The 23,431-nt window shown below is 43.7% G+C and overlaps 3 protein-coding genes, 1 long non-coding RNA gene and 1 pseudogene across 5 annotated transcripts in view; 1 reads left to right on the forward strand and 4 right to left on the reverse strand.

Annotated features, from left to right (window-relative positions):
• The window catches only part of LOC311139364 (sperm acrosome membrane-associated protein 6-like), a gene marked incomplete at its 5' end in the record, with an annotated part of 1,014,348 nt that overhangs the window by 836,114 nt on the left and 154,803 nt on the right, over window positions 1-23,431 (reverse strand). The gene's annotated exons all lie outside the window — the stretch shown is intronic.
• Window positions 442-1,597, reverse strand: LOC311139234 (trypsin-3-like; annotated as a pseudogene). The gene is made up of 4 exons: window positions 1,558-1,597; window positions 1,214-1,424; window positions 743-1,094; window positions 442-572 (listed from the first exon to the last, which is right to left on the reverse strand). The product of its transcript is annotated as a trypsin-3-like (transcript).
• LOC311140219 (trypsin-3-like) lies at window positions 4,266-5,704 on the forward strand. Its single transcript, XM_084175172.1, has 5 exons — window positions 4,266-4,347; window positions 4,508-4,670; window positions 4,787-5,040; window positions 5,174-5,310; window positions 5,465-5,704. The coding sequence occupies exons 1-5, from the start codon at window positions 4,308-4,310 to the stop codon at window positions 5,612-5,614; spliced, it is 744 nt and encodes a 247-aa protein (XP_084031298.1). The 5' UTR covers window positions 4,266-4,307; the 3' UTR covers window positions 5,615-5,704.
• LOC311139235 (uncharacterized protein) lies at window positions 7,526-8,939 on the reverse strand (the record flags this gene model as incomplete). Its single annotated transcript, XM_084174135.1, has 3 exons — window positions 7,526-7,835; window positions 8,102-8,371; window positions 8,636-8,939. The coding sequence occupies 3 exons, from the start codon at window positions 8,937-8,939 to the stop codon at window positions 7,573-7,575; spliced, it is 837 nt and encodes a 278-aa protein (XP_084030261.1). The 3' UTR covers window positions 7,526-7,572.
• On the reverse strand, window positions 11,419-21,991 carry LOC311140232. Its single transcript, XR_014614128.1, has 4 exons — window positions 21,737-21,991; window positions 15,933-16,107; window positions 15,652-15,786; window positions 11,419-15,431 (listed from the first exon to the last, which is right to left on the reverse strand). It is a non-coding gene; the product is annotated as an uncharacterized lncRNA (long non-coding RNA).

Raw genomic sequence — 23,431 nt, forward strand, 5'->3', positions numbered from 1 at the left:
CGTCCATTAATTAACCTATGAAGAGATAAACAAAAATATGTTCTACTCATGTCTATTGCAACTGCTAGTTCACGTGTCATCATATTTCCACTGACAGATGTGCATTCTCATGTCATCAAGTTTCCAGGAAATGGCTCACCTGCTAACAGTGCATTTTAGCATGGAGAGGAAACAGATAGGAGACAGTGTACAATTGGAATTGAACAGATTTAGCTGTTGTCTGCAACTCTTTTGCTTTAGAAGTTAGACATAATAAGCACTAGCCAGATACCTGTTTCATACCTTCCTAAAAGCACATATTGCACTCATAGTAATGCACTTTAAAGAATTAATAAGTCAAAGACAGTGGTTAATGTCAAAATATGGTGTTTTTATTTTCTCATAACAGTTGTTATCATGGGTTTCTGTCTTAGAGAATATGTCTCTTCCAGTATAAATCAATTAGTTGCAGGACATTGTGCTGCTGATCCAGGAGTTGTAGTTGCAGACCTTGACGTAGACACCAGGCTTGTTCCCCAGGACACAGTACCCTGCTGCTGCCCGTTGCCCACCATGGGGCCACCGGAGTCTCCCTGAAAGAAAGAGATAGAGAGATTAAGGAAGAGGGACAAGAGAAAGGTGGTTAGAGGTGCATCTTTCAATATTGGTTGAAGCTGGTTAATCACAACAGATGAGAGCTTTTAACAAATCAAATGAAAAGGACAACAGTGGAAAGGTGCACTATTAATTCAACTCAGGTTACCTGGCAAGAGTCCTTGCCTCCCTTCATGAAGCCAGCGCAGAACGTGTTGGAGGTGATCTGTCCAGGATAGGCGCTGTTGCAGCTGCTGCTGCTCAGGATGGGGAGATCCAGGCAGAACAGTTGGTTGGGGTAGAAGGCTAGAGACAGGCAGAATATGATTAGTATATCAAACATTCTCCCTTTGGTTCTGAGTGGTCACTGATATCATTTGTCATCAGTTTGATAAACAACGAATACCAAAAGTGTGGCTGTTGTAACTGGGGTGCATGATGACCTTCACTGAGTCAATGAACTGCTCAGTGCCCTCGTTGACGGCAATGTTGTGTGGTCACCCAGACGTACCTGAATGCGGCTGGGGAGAGCGAGAGGGGAGGGTTAATAAGATGTACTTAGACAAATACAGTTTCATGTCAAACATACTGTAGATGGCTTTGGTACATTTTTTTGAAGAAAGTTTTATCAGTCACTTACGACTTGTAGCAGTGAGCAGCAGACACCACCCATGTGCTGGAGATCAGGGAGCCACCACAGAAGTGTTACCCAGAGTTCAGAGACACCTGGTAGGGTGCAGAGTTCTTTCTGCGCTCATACCCTCCGACAATCTTGTTATACTCATCCTCAATGGGGGCAGCGACTGAAATACATACAGAAATAATCTGTGTGAAATTGCATGGAAATACAACTCATGCAAACAGAACAGTGCCTGTGTTCAGTAAATATTCACTATTCACCAAGTATTACCACAGGATGAACACCAATGCGAACTTAAACAACGTTTCTGAGAATTTCTCTCATTGAGTAAAGCAAGGACTTACATGCAATGGCAAACAGAGCCAGGAGAATAACGTACTTCATGATTGTTTTTTTGGCTGCTACCAGTCGTGAAAAAAGTACCCAATTTTCATACTTGAGTAAAAGTAAAGATACCTTAATAGAAAATGACTCAAGTAAAAGTGAAAGTCACCCATCATACTTGAGTAAAAGTCTAAAAGTATTTGGTTTTAAATATACTTAAGTATCAAAAGTAAAAGTATAAATCATTTCAAATTCCTTATATTAAGCAAACCAGACGCCACCATTTTCTTGTTTTTTAAATTTACGGATAGCCAGGGGCACGCTCCAACACTCAGACATAATTTACAAACGAAGCATGTGTTTAGTGGATCTGCCAGATCAGAGGCAGTAGGGATGTTCTCTTGATAAGTGTGTGAATTAGGCAATTTTCCTGTCCTGCTAAGCATTCAAAATGTAACAAGTACTTTTGGGAGCCAGGGAAAATGTATGGAGTAAAAAGTACATTATTTTCTTTAGGAATGTAGTGAAGTAAAAGTAAAAGTTGTAAAAAATATAAATAGTAAAGTAAAGTACAGATACCAAAAAAAACGACTTAAGTACTTTACACCACTGGCTGCTACACAGGACTCAATCATGAAGACAAACTGTTATATACCCACTCCACCGGTCACATTATCTGATCTTCACAAGGATTTGCACTTCTGTGAACAGTGGGCCTATATCTGATGCTCAAACATTACCCTACCTGCAAAAAACATTATGTCCACCTGAAGTGACACAAGCATCCGCATTATTCAAATTCTTATTTTCATACACACAAAACATAGTTGTATATTTGTACACTTTTAACAATTGCATGGTGGGTGGTTCCATTGTCGTTTCCTTTCTCACGGGTGTGAAAAATGTGTTCCTGTTCCCTAGGGTCTTAACCCCAGCACAGTGAGTACACTGCACAGTCACAGAGCAGCACAGAGGCGCATTAGAGTACAGTTTATGTTATAGTTGAATTGGAATGACAGAGGAAAATAACATGACGATGTCAGAGTGTATCATTGAGAACACAAAATGCATTAAAAGGGAGGAACGAGACTGTGGTGATTATGATGAGTGGACTACGGTCAAATTTGTCAGTGTACTATAATACAGTCACTGTCAGTTTGGAGGAGAGGTTGTTAGTTTATAAAACCAGCAACAACAACCTGACTGAACAGAGAGACGAGCTACAGAGCCAAAACAAAAACCTGGATAAAGAAAAGGCAGATCTAAAGAGAAGGTACACTATGCTGAATCAAACCTGCCCTGAAGTATGGAAGAAGTTTGGTTCCAGTTTGTACTACATCTCCGATAGGACTGAATCCTGGGATGAGAGCAGACAGAACTGTCTAAAGAGAGGAGCAGACCTGGTGATTATAAACAGCAGAGAGGAACAGGAATTCATCTGTACATTTAAAAAGTTTTTCTGGATTGGTCTGACTGACAGAGAGACAAAGGGGACTTGGAAATGGGTGGACGGGACACCAATGACCACAGGGTTCTGGTCTCCTGGTGAGCCAAATGGTGCCACTATAAACTCTAATGAGGACTGTGCTGAGGTTAACACCTTCAATGACCAAGAGAGAAACTGGAATTATCTAAGATGTAGTTCATGGCGGCACTGGATTTGCGAGAAATTGGCTGATCAGTAGCTCGACTTGGTACATGCTTCAGAAAAACACGGGCAAACACACCTACATGTCACACACCACCTGTAAGGCCGAAACAATTCCCCATGACATCATAATCTCACTGAGCAAACAGTACCAACTATTCCTGTCCAGACTAAACATCTATTCTATTCATTGTGTTCACATTGTACCAAACTTTTAAACCTTGTTATGTCATGTTATGTGTTTATATTTGTCATATCTGCCATGTTTTGCCTGTAATGATGCCAAGAAAAATTCCTAATGCATAATAGAGCATTACATTATTCTATTCCATTGAATTACATTCTAGTCACAATCAAAAAATAATTTCCTGTCCCTGAATATGGAAAAATAATGCCTTTCATGAATTTATATGCAATTAAATACATTCTGAAAATGTGCAAAAGATGAGTGACATTATGCTGTATTTGTAACACCATCTATGATACTGTACAGGATGTATAGGTATTTCTGAGGTGAATAAACCAATAAAGGAAGAAAAACATGATATCATTAGATTACAACAATTAGATATCATGATCATATGATTCATGTTGTTATACTGTTTGTTTTAAAGCTCTTTTTATATAAATGAAATAGGCTCAGTAACAAACAGCCTATATTGATAAATTAAGCTGAAGAACCCTTAGACACACTCCTTTCTGACCAAGACTGGAAACCGTTGCAAAATGCCAGGCTTACTTTAAATGCTGGGTCATGAAACTCCCCCTTGAGGCCTCATAGTGAATCTATTTCGGAGAACGTTTGTGACACAAACCAAGCACTGTATGGATACACATTTCTATATTGCTTCAATGAGGAGTCAAAAAAAGGGGAAATGTCTATTCAGTTTAACATTATAGGAATTTACATAGGGATGTAAGCTAATGCCGTTAAGCACACATCATCAGTTAAGGAGCCTCGTTAGCCATCTGTCCGTTCACACGCAAGTTACTGTTTGAGAGACAGGTACCAATGGAAATGTATACCTGTATGTCCTTGGAACTGACCAATGGCAGAGGACAAAGTGGATTTATAAAGGGCTCTGACAGTAGCTCAGCACCAAGGCAAAGACGGACTCAACCATGAAGACCATTATTCTTCTCGCTCTGTTCGCTGTGGCATGTGAGTACCGGGCCATTCAACAGGAAATAATATGTGGGCCTAGAGATTGGAGACTGCATGAAAATAAATCTGAATTAAGCTATAAGTATACACTGCTTGAAAAGTTTGGTACATTTTACATTTTTCTTTACAAAGATTTCTCCTTTACTCTCCCACTCAGTCGCCGCCCCCATTGAGGATGAGGATGACAAGATTGTTGGAGGGTATGAGTGCAGAAAAAACTCTGCACCCTACCAGGTGTCTCTGCAGTCTGGCTACCACTTCTGTGGTGGCTCCCTGATCTCCAGCACATGGGTGGTGTCTGCTGCTCACTGCTACAAGTCGTAAGTGACTGATTAAACTTTCTTCAAATGTTACCAAAGCCATCTACAGTACGTTTGACATGAAACTGTATTTGTCTAAGTACATCTTATTAACCCTCCCCTCTCGCTCTCCCCAGCCGCATTCAGGTGCGTCTGGGTGAGCACAACATTGCCATCAACGAGGGCACTGAGCAGTTCATCGACTCAGTGAAGGTCATCATGCACCCCAGTTACAACAGCCGCAACCTGGACAACGACATCATGCTGATCAAACTGAGCAAGCCCGTCTCTCTGAACAGCTATGTGAGCACCGTGGCTCTGCCCTCCAGCTGTGCCAGCTCTGGCACCCGCTGTCTGGTCTCTGGCTGGGGAAACCTATCCGGTAGCAGCAGTGAGTAGCATCAACAATATGCCCACAAATACTTTTGGTATTCATTGTTTATCAAACTGATGATCAATTATATCACTGACCACTCAGAACCAAAGAATGTTTGAGAAACTAATCCTCTTCTGCCTGTCTCTAGGCAACTACCCCGACACTCTGAGGTGCCTGGATCTCCCCATCCTGAGCAGCAGCAGCTGCAGCAGTGCCTATCCTGGACAGATCACCTCCAACATGTTCTGCGCTGGCTTCATGGAGGGAGGCAAGGACTCTTGCCAGGTAAGCTGAGTTGAAGCACTTCCACTGTTCCATTAACATAATTAATGAAAATATGATTCTATAATTTCCAATACCCATCCTTCAACCTAGACTGACTGATACCCTGAAACAAATCTGCTCACCTTTAATTTCTGTCTCCCCCTCTCTCTATTAGGGAGACTCCGGTGGCCCCGTGGTGTGCAATGGTCAGCTGCAGGGTGTTGTGTCCTGGGGTTATGGCTGTGCCCAGAGGAACAAGCCTGGTGTCTACACCAAGGTCTGCAACTACAAATCCTGGATCAGCAGCACCATGTCCTCCAACTAATTGATCTAGACTGGAAGAGACATCTTCTCTTAAGACAGAAACCCATGATAACAACTGTCAATAGAAAATAAAATATATTTTACTTTTAAACACCGTCTTCGGTTATTTTTTTCACTAACTGGTTGGATAATGCCTGTTCTAGAGGAACATACACTATATATACAAAAGTATGTGGACACCCCTTCAAATTAGTGGATTCTGCTATTTCAGCCACACCCGTTGCTGACAGGTGTATAAAATCGAGCACACAGCCATGCAATCTCCATAGACAAATATTGGCAGTAGAACAGCCTTACTGAAGAGCTCAGTGACTTTCAACGTGGCACCGTCATAGGATGCCACCTTTCCAACAAGTCAGTTCGTCAAATTTCTGCCCTGCTAGAGCTTCCCTGGTCAACTGTAAGTGGTGTTATTGTGAAGTGGAAACGTTTAGGAGCAACAACAGCTCAGCCGCGAAGTGGTAGGCCACACAAGCTCACAGAACGGGACCGCTGAGCGCTGAAGTGCGTAGCGCGTAAAAATGGTCTATCCTAGGTTGAACTACCTAGTTCCAAACTGCCTCTGGAAGCAACGTCAGCACAATAACTGTTTGTCGGGAGCTTCATGAAATGTGTTTCCATTGCCGATCAGCCGCACACAAGCCTAAGATCACCATGCGCAATGCCAAGCGTCGGCTGGAGTGGTGTAAAGCTCGCTGCCATTGGACTCTGGAGCAGTGAAAACACGTTCTCTGGAGTGATGAATCACGCTTCACCATCTGGCAGTTCGACGGATGAATCTGGGTTTGGCGGATGCCAGGAGGACGCTACCTGCCCCAATGCATAGTGCCAACTGTAAAGTTTGGTGGAGGAGGACTAATGGTCTGGGGCTGTTTTTCATGGTTCGGGCTAGGCCCCTTACTTCCATTGACAGGAAATCTTAACGCTACAGCATACAATTACATTCTAGACGATTATGTGCTTCCAACTTTGTGGCAACAGTTTGGGGAAGGCCCTTTCCTGTTTCAGCATGACAATGCCGGTGTGGAAGAACATGACTGGCCTGCACAGAGCCCTGACCTCAACCCCAACGAACACCTATGGGATGAATTGGAACGCAGACTGCGAGCCTGATCTCACTAATGCTCTTGTGGCTGAATGGAAGCAAGTCCCCGCAGCAATGTTCCAACATCTAATGGAAAGCCTTTCCAGAAGAGTGGAGGCTGTTGTAGCAGCAAAGGGGGGACCAACTCCATGATTTTGGAATGAGATGTTCAACGAGCAGGAGTCCACATACTTTTGGTCATGTAGTGTACATGTCGTAGCACAGACATTATTACTATCAAAATGATCAAAAGCTGGTTTGGTCTGTTTTCATCCTATCTTTAATCATGGCACAGGTGAATGTTTTTATTTTTTTATGTGAATCTCTATTAAATATGGTCATGCTTTTATTTTGAAAACTCCATTTTGACACGAGCTTTTCATGTTGTTAGGGCCGGGACGATACCAGTTAGTATCGTGGCAAGGAAACAAAACACTAAGTGGATTTAACTTAGGGAAACAGCCCTAATGTTGGAAACAAACATCATTACGTTTTCATCCAGAATCACATGTATTTATTTTCAAAGCTATAGCTTGGAAAATAAAAGAACCAAAGAGTCAGCTCTGCTTCGTGTTTTCATTTTTGCCATGGAAAAAATATTGCGATACTGGTATCGTCACAGCCCTAGAAGAGATATGAATTCAAAATAGATTTTGTGAGGATTCTGTTGGTGTTGGAGAGAGTTGGCATAACGGTTGACACTAAGGCCTACAATGAAATGATAGGATCCATCTCATAAGTGACACGTCATTTCTTCATTAAACAACTTTGTAAATAGTTAGTCACGGCCCTCCTGGAAAACAATCCTATATATCGCTTCAACTTGCCTCTTGTCCTCTTCATCTTGGTATCTATGCTCCCAGAACCATCCTCTCTCAGCTGGCGTGTGCCTCGGTGCAGTGTTTGGTCAGGGTGCTTTCCTGTATGAATCTCTCTCCACAGGTGGAGCAGCGATAGGGTCGTAGTTGACCCCTGGCAGGTCTAGAAGTCAGGTAGGCATTCCCTGGTGAAGTAGGTGTCGACAGAGATGGGGGGTGCTTGGCCGTCATGTGACGTTCCCAGGTTCGAGGGTCATTGAAGATGATATGACAGTGCTCACAGCTCGTTGGACCAGCTCTGTTTTTTTCATTGTCCATACCTGAAATACCAAGCCGACACGGTGAAAGATCTGTCGATGTGTCCTTGAGCAAGACAGTTAACCCTAATTTGCTCCAGGGGCGTCGTACTACTATGGCTGACCCGGTAAAACAACACATTTCACTGCACCTATTCGGTGTGTGACAATAGAAACATTTTATTTTATTTTATAAAACACCGAAAATAAAATATTATAAAACATGTGACAACTGAAACAAATAATATGTACATAGACTGTTTTAAAATAATTCAAAAAAGTATATATACCCTCTGCCTCTCCTCTGCCTGTGCTTTCTTGCAAAGAGACTTCTGGGCCAGTGGGGGGCAGACTCCACTTGCTGTGGGTGCGTTGGTGAGCTGAGAGCAGGCGGGAGGACAGGAACGTAAGGTCGCAGACACAGCAGGCAAACACTGTGCGACCTCGGAGATGTCTCTCATACTCCACTGGGTGCTTGAAGCGTAAATGCCTCTCTTCTGTCTCTGCATCCCGAAAGGTCATGAAGCACTGATGGCACTGAGGAGACTGGGGAGGCTGTGCTGGGGGAAGAGAGAGCAAATTAGACAGGGTCAGGAGAACCAGTGGATACACAAGTGATGTGGTGATTTGCTGCAAAGAGGAAAGGTTGTCAAATACAGGTAAATACTGAGTCATTGGAAAGAGAAAATAACAAGATACCTACCATATCTAGATCAGAATAATCAGATTCAAGACACAAGTTCACAGAATTCCAAGTACCTTGCAAATGAGAGGTTAATCCATAGCCTAAACAAAAGGAAGTACTAATAAAGAACCAGCCTTACCTGAAACTCTGGTTGAATCATTAGAGATCACTGCAGTGCTTCCCTCCTCTCCCTCTCTCACCGCCCTGTCCGCCTCATCCTCCCAATTCCTCTCCTCTCCATGCTGTCTCTCCCGGTGGCTTCTGAGTGCCGTCAGGTTGCAGAAGCTCCGGCTGCAGTCATGGCACTGCTGTCGTTCAGCCACAGGCCTGCGGCGGCGGGAGTGTGAGCGCCTGTGGGAGGCCAGCTTGCGCAGGCTCTTGAGTGTCCGTCCACAGACCCCACAGACGTACTGGGACTGGCCCATGTGGCTGCGCTTGTGCATGATGAAGGCAGTGGGCCGGAGGAAGCGGTCGCCACACACTGGGCACCGGAACTCCAGTTTGACCTTGTGGCCGTGGGCGACCCCGTCCTCCCCCGCGATGCCGGTACAGCAGTGTCCCGTCAGCTCCCAGGAGGAACTGAAGCAGCGCTGACACAGCCTGCAGCGCCAACTCGAGTCTGACCCCGAGACATCCTCAGTCTCAACAGCAGACCAGGACCTCTCCTCTGTCTTTACCCTCCTCTGCTTCTCCTCCTCTCCTTCTTCCAGGGTGTCTGGTTCATCCTTAGGGAGTTGGTCGTCCGGAGCTGGAGTTGAAGTGCGACCGTGATATAGTGGGATAGCAGGAGCGAGGGAAGAAAATGTGTTGACTATCAAGGTTGAATATATGAGACTAATATATTGTATCATGTGTTGTAAAATGATCAATACAACAATTTTGTTTCTGTACAAGTGTTGGCTTACAGGATTCGTAAACACTTATTTGGACCCACCTTTACTGCCTTGTTCTAGGCCCTCTTCTTTCTCCTGTTTGATGAGCGTGTCAGATGACGATGGACCATTGGACATCTGCTCCATATGGTCTTCTTCCTCTTGTTTAATGCTGACCATCAGTGTGTCACCATCCAATGTCCCTCCTTTACCACATACTGTCTCCATCTGACTGTTTCTTTGAGATTAGTGGGCACATCAATAAGAAATGTCTTGAACATTTGGTCTTTTCTATAAACAGTCTGTCAGCTGTAGAACCACACTCTGGTCACAGATCAGACTACTTTTCCCACATGGTTGAATAACACATTTGAGCTATTTCTTCAGTTTATAGCCTACGCAGTAAAGATCACATATTTTGGTCAAAACAGAACGCATTCATGCAGGATAACTCGGTGACTAATTGGTGCAAGATATCATGTATGGAATATGGCTGTGACCGTCATTAACCTCAAATTCTGTCGCCTACCTTGCCTGCTCCTCAAGATTCAATGGATCCTCTGTCCCTTGCGGTTTAATGTACGGGTGTTAAATATTTCAAAGATACCGGTAAACTACATCTCTTGTTTGCAGTAGAAGAAACAACATATTTGCATTATAACAAAATGATATGCATCTTCTCCATTTTCGATGTCAACCGGTGCGCATCCGATGATGGGAATGTGAAGAAAAGGTTTTTCACCCCAATGTTTTGAAGGTGGCGTGACTGATTTACTGCCACCCATTTGGATCACGCCCCATTCTGTCGTTTGTAACCGTAATAAAATATTAGCGGCGCCTCATCATTATAATAAGGCTTTATTACAATGTTATACTATAAGGGCGCAAGAAATTGCAATGAATAGTAATTACATTTAGTCACAATTGAAATTAGTCTCACAGATCATGTTCTTAAGATTAAAATGTAGTCCATAACACATCGATCTGAATTCAAAGTTAAATTCTTGCAAGATGTTTAACCTTACATTGACTGCCCATCATCTGGGAAAAGTTTGTTTGTTCTCCACAGTGACCAAACTACAGAACCATGTAATACTTCCATGAGAGCAGAGCCTTCAAAGGGGCATTCTACAACTAAATAATTCGAACCAGCATGTGAATCCCACATGACATGTGTCCTGTAGGCCTACATATGTATTTGTGCTAGGCTATATGTCTGCAATTAAATAAACACAACATAAGAAAAGTGGCTTTTATTTTTGTCTGACACATTAATAACGGAGTGAAGCTAGAAAGTCAAATATACAGTATGTAAACAGCTGTCAGTTCATCAGCAACAGAACAAGAATTGCTTTTCTAAACAAAATAACTTTCTGTAAACATGAGGGAATGTAGGCCTATTAGTTAAAAAGACTAGAGTATTTGCAGTGAAAAGATATCTTGCAAAAGTTACAAATTAACACTTAACCACAGAATAAATGACTGTAACTTGCAAAACATGAGGTTTAGAATTTTATTTTAAATAAATGGACAGAATAAAAATAGATGTTAATCACTTGTATTGGTAGGCTAAATTACAACATTATTTTTCATCAGTTGAGCATCAGTCTGACAGTAAGTGGTTAATAATGACATTAAGAGGTATGACAATGTTCCATGATAAAGCATTGTAATTTACACTCAAACTACCATTGAAAAATTGCTGCTACACCTACTCCAATGTATAAAAGCACTTACCATCTTTTCAGATTTCCATTTTCCCACAAAAAGGTGAAGTTAGGGGACCAATGAAAAATAAAATACTGTCAACTTAAAATTGATCATAGTGTAAGTAATTCAAATAACAACCAAAAGTAATCAGCTTCCCTAATGCCCAACAAGCACCCAGAGTAAAAATCTCCATTCAACAGAATATACACTCAAACATCAATACAACAACCAAACAACTCCTTATGTGTTAAAAATGCCATTTTTGTTGGTTGACCTATGAGTCATTTCTAAACGGATAGAGGTAAACCTCTGAGCAAGAGATGGGGGGGGGGGGGGGGGGATAACGTGCCCTTGTGATAGAAAAAGGTCCCCCATTTTCGCTTCTTACACCTCTCCCCTGGCATGCTGCAAATAATGCTCATACAGTTGTGAGACAGCAGGAAACTGAACACCGCACTCCGCACAATCCAACCCCCCCGTTGTCGCCTTGTCCTCCTTGGATCTAGCAGCACGTTTAGTCGCATTCCCATAAATTCTACTCCGCTTCTTGTTTACATTCCCTTCTTTTCTGTCAGGGTTTGGAATGGTCTCTACCTGTGAGTACAGTGGTGATAGAGAGCTTGTGAGTGGCTGGGTGGAGTCATATGACTGGAGGCCTGGTTGGAAACCTGGGTGTTGCATTGGGGGAGGCACGGGTATAAGGGGTGACAGTGAATGGGGTAGGTCTGAATGATTGGAAAAGTAATGAAGGAGATGTGAACCTTGTGGGTGGTTTGCTTGAAGAGGTGGAGAAGGGTAGTAGCTATGGTGGAGTTCCTGATGGGTGTGTGTTACGCCACTGTTCATGTGAGGTTCAAATCCATTCATGTTGTAAGGTACATCATGTTCATGTGTCGATGGAGAGTAATCATAGCAGTCGTCCTGTATCCACATACTGTGGTCACCTGGTGAGGAATGGCAAAGCTGATGATTGAAAAGCAAATCTAGTGTCCTGAAGCTGGTGTTGCACTCCTCACATTGATAAGGCAGGCACTGCTGCTGGTCAAGTCCTTGGAGAGTTTTGTTTGGTCTCTCATCGATCCACTGGTACTCAGGGTGTTCTCGCAGCATGTGCTGCTTGTAGGGCCCAACGAAGCGGAAACCTTGACGACACTTTGGACATGAGAACCGTCCTAGTTTCTGTCTGTGGACTCGCTGGTGGAGCCAAAGCTTTTTCCAGCTTTCCAGGGTCTTTCCACAGCAGTCACAGGTGTAGCTCTGACTGTGGGCATGAGTTAGCATGTGGGCTCGGAGTCTCCCTGTGTGTCTGAAGAGTCGTCCACAACGTGGGCATAAGTACTTCCTTGGGTCAGATTTACGATCTAGGCTGTTCAACTTTGATACAAGGGGGGTGAGATTATTTGTGGGTATAATGCATGTTTGGAAGGGGCGCAGAGTTGTAGCAATGGCTTTTTTGGGATGGGTTTGTGAAGACTGATGACCACTTGGTTTTTGCTGTGGGGTAGGTTCACAGTTCAGCAACGAGGCAGAGGAAGCTGAACTCTGTCCAAGGTTCTGAAATGGTTGACTATCAGCAGCTGCAGGAAATACTGATTGGGTGACTGGTGAATGACTCTTGACTGGTGAATGAATCTTGACCCTTGGCTGCTGCGATCTCTGCTGATTAGGGGCTCTAGGTTTCCAAATCCTAAATTCAGATTTGGATGTCATCTTCTCCCCCCTAACTTTGGTGCAATATTGGTGGTGCTCTTCAAATTCTGACATCACACTAAACAGCTGGTCACAGAATAAACAGCGAAAGAGCTTCGCACCAGCATGGGTTTTCAGGTGGGTTTTGTACTGACGCCGCTGAACAAATCTCTCTTCGCAGATGTGGCATGTAAAAGATATGAAAGGCTTCTTCCGGCTTTCTCTGTCATTACTCTCCCGCAGACCCTTGCAGGGATGTTTTTTTGCAGATGACAACTGAGTGAAACTCTTCCCACACCTATTGCAGTTGTAAGGCTTAATGGACCAGTGTGTCACCTCATGAATACGAATTGATGAGCGATTACTAAAGGCTTTCCCACATACTTTACAGATATATGGTTTTTCCCCAGTGTGCATACGTATGTGAACCTGTAGACCAGACCAAAAGGGAAATACTTTCCCACAAATGTGGCATTTGAGTATCCCCCCTTTCCCCCTTTTCCTCCGTTTTTTCAGGGAAACAGGGGGTGTATGAGTGGCATCATTTCTGTTATCCTTCGTATTCCTCCCAAACTCAGAGTCCTGGTTCGGGTTCTGCGAGTGCCACTTGCAATGAGCAAGCAATTCCTTTGAATTACTGAACTTGATTTTGCAATAAGGACACTTCAGAGGCCCACAGCGCTTGTTATGTTTCTTGATATGACTTTTTAAGTTAGATAGCTGGGCAAAGTCTTGGTCACAATCAATGCACTTATAGGGCCTTTCGCCTGTATGAGTGCGTAGATGGACGGTATATACAGACACAAAATCAAAATGGCGACCGCAGTACTCACAGGTTTTCCCTGTGCCTTTTGGTCTCCCTTTTGGTCGACCCCTAGCCTTCAGACAACTGCTTGTTGAGTTATATTCAGTTTCATCGCCTACACCATCTCTCTCCTTCTTGATTTTCTTACTTGTGAATTCCTCACCTTGTACAACATCTGATTTCGAAAAGGACTCATGCGTTTCTAATATGTTTACATCAGTGATGATTGGATTTTGGTGACTCTCAGGTAAATCTTTAAATCCTTCATCTGTTGATTTACTTCCATTTGAAAAGCTGTCATTTGTGTTACCCTCATACTCCCATGCTGATTCGCCACAGTCCATCCCCTCTCCAACGTCACCATTGCCTTCATCGGCCTGCTTTGACATGGTGTTTGGATCTCCCTGTGAGATCTCACGTTGGAGTCTACCTCTATCAATGCACCTTTTCCTCTTTCCCTTCTTGTACTTCGTTTTTCCAAAAACGAACCGGCATCGCTTTCTGGGAGCAGTGCCAGCAGTTTCTCTGCGTTTGTCAACTTTGAGTGGCTTTTTGAACTCAGTGCCGTCACAACTAGTACTACAGGGCTCAACCTTCACACTGGTGTCAGTGTGGCATTGAAAAGACATGAGACAATTTGACTGTGCCACGGAATTAAAATCACCCAGCTCTATTTCAATATCCTCACACTTCACATTAGAGATCACATCAGCGGTCCCACTTGACCTCCCACCTCTCTGAGAATCAACGCGACTAAGTGACACAGACACATGCCTTGCTATATAATCTAGTGAACGTTCAGTCTCAATCTTCTGATGTTGTGGTGAAATATCCTGGGAATTCACAGATGCTGCAATGGAACATGATTTTCTCTGTGATTTTCTCTGTGCTAATGCAAACTGCCTCACGAGCGTTGTTTTCTTTGGTGGTCGTCCTACTCTGTGTTTAGGCTCAACAGGAGCTTCCTCAGGCTGAGGACCAATGTTTCCTCTCTTTTCCTCTTCAGATAGCATCTCATCAGGTTCCTTTTTAATGACCATTTTTTCTTCTGTTACATGGGATTGTTGCACTGAAATAGTGTTCATGGTTTTTCCTGGTCGTTTCTTGGTCGACCCCTTCGGTCGTCCCCTTTTCCTTTTTGGTTCCAAGGGTGAGAGAGCCACAGGGCTGGATTCGGCTGGTTGATGGTCTTGGGGCGACGAGTCAAGAACAGACACCATTGTATTGCTTGGTTCACGGTTTAGAGGGACTGCTTTTGTTTCCCTAGCTCTGAGAGACTTGTCATCCCTGTTTTCCACACAGTTTGTAGTAAAAGAAATGGCATTCGCTCTGTCAGTCATTGTTTCACTCCAATCCTTCGATTCTGCAGTGCTCAGATGAGAAGAACTCTGCTCTGTTTGTAGCACAGTATGCAGCATCTTTGCCTTCTTGTGAGGGCGACCACGTTTCCTAACAACGTCTACCTCTGCTGGCCTTGTTACATCCACCAGCTCTTTTGTGACACAGTTCATTGTTTGCTCACTCCCAATAAGTGATAAATTCCCTTCAGGATTGGCACTTCCACAGTGAGTTTTAGCATGACCAGTAACAGGTGAATTAACATGCATTTTCTCCACGTTTGCCTGGGTCTTTGTGCGCGTTCTTCTGTGATTAATGTCACCAGAGTTTACCTTTCCAGAATTAGGAAGGTCAGCCGAAACAGGGGTACCTGGTAGTGACAGTGTGTCAGAGGATTCAGCTACCACTTTGTTCTGCTGGCTTCTACTTTTTCTCTGTTGTTGGGGCCTTTGTAAGGGCTCCTTCATAGGGGGCATGTTATGGCAGTTGTCTACCTCTTTGCTGATCTTCTCTTCAGATGGCTGTAAAAAAAATTATATATATATATTTTTAAAAGGGTATAAACATGGTAATGCTTTCCTTTTGCGCCTGTCTTAATCAAATATAGAAACAGGCAAACGCTGCACATATCAGACAAACATATGGGTATATTGTATGAGATACACAGTTATAGACATGAAAACACCCTGAAGAGGGACACATTAGAACAGTAGTGTCTCCATTGCCAATATCAGTAGTTACCGATTTCTCGTTAGTCAGGGCAGGCAAGGGTTCAGGAGGGTTGCTATGGACAGCAGATACGGCTGACTCCGTTTCCTCATCATTGACTCCTCTACTGAAGGACATTTTACTTCCCATGTCAGTCAGTCTCTTGCTCTGTGTTTTCAAACCAAACATAGGCAAGAGGAGAATTCTCATTAAAACTAGATTCAGGATGGAATTTTTCTAGCCTCTGGAATACTAGTAACAAGACGCTAGTATTTCCATCACGAGTGACTTTCTTATGCTATTTTAATACTTACCGTCTTTATTTTTAGGCAGGCTCTCTGGCGGGACTGATGAGGAAAATGTAAATGTTTAACGTAGATCCTCCAATAGCAGCCCAGGCAAGAACGATCATCCAGTTTTTGTTCAAAACACGCTTCTCCTCTTCCACCACAAACTAGCCAGGTAACCCCCACTACCGTCTCCAGGTACCTTAACAGAAGAAAGGTTTGAGCCACCTGATTCTACATCATAACTTAACAAAATGCATATTCGAAAACTGTCTTGGGTTATCGACCTAACAGTCATGTTAGGTTGTATTTTGAGTTAACTTCCCATTAGCAGAAATGTTAGTCAGTCTTTCTGGGGCCCCTCACAACACATAATCCCCCCACCCTGTGGGGCCCCTTGCAAGAATGGCCAAGAACACCCCTTCCATAGATTGGGACAAGACAGGGATGGGGCTGTGCTACTTACTTGAAAAAAATAAATATATATATATATATATATATATATATATATATATATATATATATAAATAAAAACATACCACTACATTTTGTAGTGGTAAAAAAAAAAATGTAAAAAATTTTGTCTGTATTTTTGCACCAGTATTTAGCAGCCTGTGCAACATTTTATCCCCATATTATTTCCATGCTGTCATTCAAATTGTCTCACCAAACAGCAGCCCACATGCACCTCACATACTGATGTATTGTTGTTCTGTTGGGTTTGAGTGTTTCAACTTCTGTCTTCCATGCATTGAATCAAATTGATAAGTTGTAGTCACCACAACCCATAGAGGCTGTCTGACATCCAGGTGATCTAATCGAAGTGAAAATAACTAACTACGGAAATTCCCAAATCAAATCCATTCCTCGTCGCTGTAGGCAGCTAGCTACAGTGCCTTCAGAAAGTATTCATACCCCTTGACTTATTTCACATTTTATTGTGTTACAGCCTGAATTCAAAACTGATTCAATATATTTTCTCACCCTTCTACACACAATACCCTATAATGACAAAGTGAAAACATGTTTTTAGATTCTCTCTCTCACATTTATTGTAAATTAAATACTGAAATATCTCATTTACACCCGAGTCAATACATGTTAGAATCACCTTTGGCAGCGATTACAGCTGTGAGTCTTTCTGGGTAAGTCTCTAAGACACAAGTGACAAAAACTCATTCCACGGATGGCCAAGTGTCTGCAGGTTTTCGCTCTTTCCTTGTACTTGAATTAAGGTAACTAATTAGTAAGGAACTCCCCTCACCTGGTTGTCTAGGTCTTAATTGAAAGTAAAAAAAATAAACCCAGCAGACACTAGGCCCTCCCTGGAATGAGCTTGACACCACTGCTCAAAGAACATTGCACAGCTGGATTGTACAATATTTACACATTCTTTTTTAAATACTTCAAGCTCTGTCAAGTTGATTGTTGATCATTGTCAGACAGTCATTTTCAAGTCTTGCCATAGATTTTGAAGCCGATTTATGTCAAAACTGTAACTAGGCCACTCAGGAACATTCAATGTCATCTTGGTAAGCAACTCCTGTGTATATTTGGCTTTGTGTTTTAGGTTATTGTCCTGTTGAAAGATGAATTGTCTCCCAGTGTCTGTTGGAAAGCAGACTGAACCAGGTTTTCCTCTAGGATTTTGCCTGTGCTGAGCTCTATTCCGTTTATTTTTATAAAAATAAAAAACTCCCTAGTCCTTGCCGATGACAAGCATCCCATAACATGATGCAGCTACCTCCATGCCTGAAAATATGAAGAGTGGTACTAAATCATTTCTAAAGTGGAAGTTGGGAGAGTTATATTTGAGTGTTTCAGTGAAACGTAAGTGAGGGAGGCCCCGCTCTCTAGCTTTCCCAGATGTTTAGTTAATTTCATTCCGATCTCCTTTGCATTATTGTAGCCTGTCAACTATGTGTCTGTCTATCCCTGTTCTCTCCTCTCTGCACAGGCCATACAAACGCTTCACACCACGTGGCTGCTGCCACTCTAATCTGGTGGTCCCTGCGCGCACGACCCACGTGGAGTTCCAGGTCTCCGGCAGCCTCTGGAACTGCCGTTCTGCAGCCAACAAGGCAGAGTTAATCTCAGCCTATGCTACCCTCCAGTCCCTCGATTTCTTGGCGCTGACGGAAACATGCATTACCACAGAAAACACTGCTACTCCTACTGCTCTTTCCTCGTCTGATCATGTGTTCTCGCATACCCCGAGAGCATCTGGTCAGCGCGGCGGTGGCACAGGAATCCTCATCTCTCCTTTCCACCTGACCCATCTGTCTATCTCCTCATTTGAATGCCATGCTGTCACAGTCGCTAGCCCATTCAAGCTGAACATTTTTGTCATTTATCGCCCTCCAGGTTCCCTTGGAGAGTTCATCAATGAGCTTGACGCCTTGATAAGTTCCTTTCCTGAGGATGGCTCACCCCTCACAGTTCTGGGTGACTTTAACCTTCCTACGTCTGCCTTTGACTCATTTCTCTCTGCCTCCTTCTTTCCACTCCTTTCCTCTTTTGACCTCACCCTCTCACCGTCCCCCCCTACTCACAAGGCAGGCAATACGCTTGACCTCATCTTTACTAGATGCTGTTCTTCTACTAATTTCACTCCAAGTCTCCGACCACTACTTTGTATCCTTTTCTCTCTCGCTCTCCTCCAACACTACTCACTCTGCCCCTACTCAGATGGTAATGTGCCGTCGCAACCTTCGCTCTCTCTCTCTACCGCTACTCTCTCCTCTTCCATCCTATCATCTCTTCCCTCTGCTAAATCCTTCTCCCTCCGATCTCCTGATTCTGCCTCCTCAACCCTCCTCTCCTCCCTTTCTGCATCTTTTGACTCTCTACGTCCCCTATCCTCCCGGCCAGCTCGGTCCTCCCCTCCTGCTCCGTGGCTTGACGAGCTCACAGAACAGGGCTCCGGGCAGCCGAGCGGAAATTGAGGAAAACTAGACTCCCTGCGGACCTGTCATCTTTTCACTCCTTCCTCTCTACATTCTCTTCCTCCGTTTCTGCTGCTAAAGCCACTTTCTACCACTCTAAATTTCAAGCCTCTGCCTCTAACCCTAGGAAGCTCTTTACCACCTTATCCTCCCTGCTGAATCCTCCTCCTCCTCCCCCCCTCCTCCCTCTCTGTGGATGACTTCGTCAACCATTTTGAAAAGAAGTTTGACGACATCCGATCCTCATTTATTAAGTCAAATGACACCGCTGGTCCTGCTCACACTGCCCTGCCCTACCCTATGCTTTGACTTCTTTCTCCCCTCTCTCTCCAGATGAAATCTTGCGACTTGTGACGGCCGGCCACCCAACAACCTGCCCGCTTGACCCTATCCCCTCCTCTCTTCTCCAGACCATTTCCGGAGACCTTCTCCCTTACCTCACCTCGCTCATCAACTCATCCTTGACGGCTGGCCATGTCCCTTCAGTCTTCAAGAGAGCGAGAGTTGCATCCCTCAAAAAACCTATACTTGATCCCTCTGATGTCAACAACTACAGACCAGTATCCCTTCTGTCTTTTCTCTCCAAAACTCTTGAGCGTGCCGTCTCTAGCCAACTCTCCTGCTATCTCTCTCTGAATGACCTTCTTGATCCAAACCAGTCAGGTTTCAAGACTGGTCATTCAACTGAGACTGCTCTTCCGTGTCACGGAGGCTCTCCGCACTGCTAAAGCTAACTCTCTCTCCTCTGCTCTTATCCTTCTAGACCTATCTGCTGCCTTTGATACTGTGAACCATCAGATCCTCCTCTCCACCCTCTCCGAGTTGGGCATCTCCGGCGCTGCTCACTCTTGGATTGCGTCCTACCTGACATCGCTCCTACCAGGTGGCGTGGCGAGAATCTGTCTCCGCACCACATGCTCTCACCACTGGTGTCCCCCAGGGCTCAGTTCTAGGCCCTCTCCTATTCTCTCTATAAACCAAGTCACTTGGCTCTGTCATATCCTCACATGGTCTCTCCTATCATTGCTACGCAGACGACACACAATTACTTTCTCCTTTCCCCCTTCTGATAACCAGGTGGCGAATCGCATCTCTGCATGTCTGGCAGACATATCAGTGTGGATGTCGGATCACCACCTCAAGCTGAACCTCGGCAAGACCGAGCTGCTCTTCCTCCCGGGGAAGGACTGCCCGCTCCATGATCTCACCATCACGGTTGACAACTCCATTGTGTCCTCCTCCCAGAGTGCAAAGAACCTTGGCGTGACCCTGGACAACACCCTGTTGTTCTCCGCTAACATCAAAGCGGTGACCTGATCCTGCAGGTTCATGCTCTACAACATTCGGAGAGTACGACCCTGCCTTACACAGGAAGCGGCACAGGTCCTAATCCAGGCACTTGTCATCTCCCGTCTGGATTACTGCAACTCGCTGTTGGCTGGGCTCCCTGCCTGTGCCATTAAACCCTTACAACTTATCCAGAACGCTGCAGCCCGTCTGGTGTTCAACCTTCCCAAGTTCTCTTATGTCACCCCGCTCCTCCGCACACTCCACTGGCTTCCAGTTGAAGCTCGCATCTACTACAAGACCATGGTGCTTGCCTACGGAGCTGTGAGGGGAACGGCACCTCATTACCTTCAGGCTCTGATCAGACACTACACCCAAACGAGGGCACTATGTTCATCCACCTCTGGCCTGCTAGCCCCCCTACCTCTACGGAAGCACAGTTCCCGCCCAGCCCAGTCAAAGCTATTCACTTCTCTGGCACCCCAATGGTGGAACAAGCTCCACCACGACAGCGGAGTCACTGACCACCTTCCGGAGACACTTGAAACCCTACCTCTTTAAGGAATACCTGGAATAGTATTAAAGTAATACTTCTACCCCCCCTATAAAAAAATAAATAATAAGTGGTTGTCCCACTGGCTATCATAACTTGAATGCACCAATTTGTAAGTCGCTCTGGATAAGAGCTTCTGATAAATGACGTAAATGTAAATGTTGGATTTGCCCCAAACATAACGCTTTGTATTCAGGACATAAAGTTAATTTCTTTGCCACATTTGCAGTTTTACTTTAGTGCCTTATTGCAAACGGGATGCATATTTTGGAATGTTTATTCTGTACAGGCTTCCTTCTTTCACTGTCATTTATGTTATTATTGTGGAGTAACTACAATGTTGTTGATCCATCCTCTCTGGCAACTGAGTTAGGAAGGACGCCTGTATCTTTGTTGTGACTGGGTGTATTGATACACCATCCAGTGTAATTAATAACTTCAAGTTCAAAGGGATATTCAATGTCTGCATTTTTATTTTTACCCATCTACGAATAGGTGCCCTTCTTTGCAAAACATTGGAAAATCTCCCTGGTCTTTGTGGTTGAATCTGTCTTAAATTCACAACTCGACTGAGGGACCTTACAGATAATTGTATGTACAGAGATGAGATAGTCGTTCAAAAATCATGTTAAACACTATTGCACACAGAGTGAGCCCATGCAACTTAAGCACATTTTTACTCCTGAACTTATTTAGGCTTGCCATAACAAAGGGGTTGAACACTTATTGACTCAAGACATTTCAGCTTTTCATTTGTAAAAAAATCTAAAAACATAATTCCACTTTGACATTATGGGGTATTGTGTGTAGCCTGTGACAAAATCTCAATTTTAAATTCAGGCTATAACACAACAAAAAGTGGAAAAACTCAAGGGGTGTGAATACTTTCTGAAGGCACTGGGTCAACTAACGTTAGCTATAGCGAAATTCTGCAGGTAGGCCGACATGTTAGAAAACATGCTCTAAATCCAGTTAGCTAGCTAGCTAAAGAAGAAACATGCCCGCCATAACTAGATTTGTTTAATGTAAGACTCGTGGTTACTCACCCAAATATGTGTTAGTGCAGACTTGTCCTCGAACCACCAGTTAGATACCTGTCGACATGATGAAAGCTACTAGCTAGCTAATGTCAACATACCGTGTTGTAGTCCAAAGCCGACAAATATCAAAACGTATAAATAATGCATTGCACATAACATTCATGTTTTCGCCAACATTCAGATACAATGTTGTGTGACATTGTTTAAAATTTGAGCTTATTGTATTCGTGATTCAATTGTTTTTTCTCCTCACTCACCATCCGGTAGGCCGGAAATGGCGTCACCTGCTTACCTCATCAAAGGTGGACAACCGGTGTAAAATAATTAATACTAATTATTTCCCAAAACAACTTTCTGTGCGGTGCTTATAAAATTCTCATATCAAAATATCCTAAGACGACTAACCTCTATTTTTCTATGCTATGTGGATACACAAGTGACAAACTATGTCAGAGAGCTATCCCAAGCAATCATTGAATACATTATCTGCATATTCATTATGCTTAATTGGCAGAGGCTATAACAGACCGTGACTTGTAAAACAACCAACCAAAATCTAAAACTGACCCTTACCTTAACCCTACCTCTAACCGTAACCTTATTTTAAGTAATTCTGAAATAAAAATGTGTTTTGCAGGTCAGGAGTGTTTGTATAGCCTTTTCCAGCTATCACTTATGGCTGTAGCTATTGCATTAGTCCCTGAAATATGAAAGACACACAAAGATAATTACACCTTAGTTGCTACAAAGGAAAGGGAGAGAGCGGAAACAAAACAATATTTTATTCCAAGACCACATAAATGGCTAATGGCCAATGCTGCTTATACCAAATGTTCAGCTAAGCTACTGTAAAAAAAACGAACAGCATTTTCAAAAGACAAACTATCATACAATGTTTGTGGTTATCTGACCCATACAGACTGATTTGATACTGCATATGTAACATTTTCAATGTCATTTGACAAACACACAACTCATAATAAAATTAAAAAACGGGGTAAAAAATAAAATCTAGGCTACTGACAGATTAGTTTTAAATTGAATAGTTAGATAAGATAACCTTACAAAAAGGGACCAAACCCATAACCCATAGAAGATGTTTATGTCCGTTGCAAATGCAGTGGGTTCACATTTGCACTATTCATGTCTGCAGTACTGGGAGGGAAGAGGTTAATTGTTGGTATAACAGCTGACTTGGTTTGGTGAAGGCGCTTTTATGCCACATTCACGTGCTAGTCAGAACTAGGAAACACGGAAATGTCCTACTTGCTAACTGGTTGTAGTTATACACGTGCCGAGTTCAGCCAGTTAGCAAGTCGGAAATTTCAGAGTTTCCTAGTTCCGACTAGCACGAGAACGCATCGTCAATCACAAAACAGTCATCATCCGAAACCTCTGTTTTTACAGAAACGGCAGACAACCCGGTGCCCCTATCTGGGCCTACTGCCTTGTGGTCGTATACAGTTACATTCGTCGAAGTTTGAATGTTGAACGCCAGCTCCTTGTCACCATTCCTTCGAGGCAAGGAGTATGGGCTGGTCCCCTCCTTCCCTTTGCTGTGACCATTGAGCTGTTTGCCAGACGTCTGACCCAGTTCCTGCGCAAAAAAGGACGCCGCCATTGTGCAACGGTGCCTCTCGAGCAGCTTGACAGTTTGGAAGAGCTCCTGACACACTCTACACTTCAAGTATTTTGTTCCAG

This window comes from Coregonus lavaretus, assembly GCF_964263955.1.
Source record: "Coregonus lavaretus genome assembly, chromosome: 13".
NCBI classification, from domain to species: domain Eukaryota; kingdom Metazoa; phylum Chordata; class Actinopteri; order Salmoniformes; family Salmonidae; genus Coregonus; species Coregonus lavaretus.

Bases quoted from the DNA above. Each gene is read 5' to 3' on its own strand.
- LOC311140219 (XM_084175172.1), top strand. From the start codon at position 4,308: ATGAAGACCATTATTCTTCTCGCTCTGTTCGCTGTGGCAT. The intron at 5,041-5,173 runs GTGAGTAGCATC...GCCTGTCTCTAG, and splicing joins AAACCTATCCGGTAGCAGCA to GCAACTACCCCGACACTCTG. The intron at 5,311-5,464 runs GTAAGCTGAGTT...TCTCTCTATTAG, and splicing joins GAGGCAAGGACTCTTGCCAG to GGAGACTCCGGTGGCCCCGT.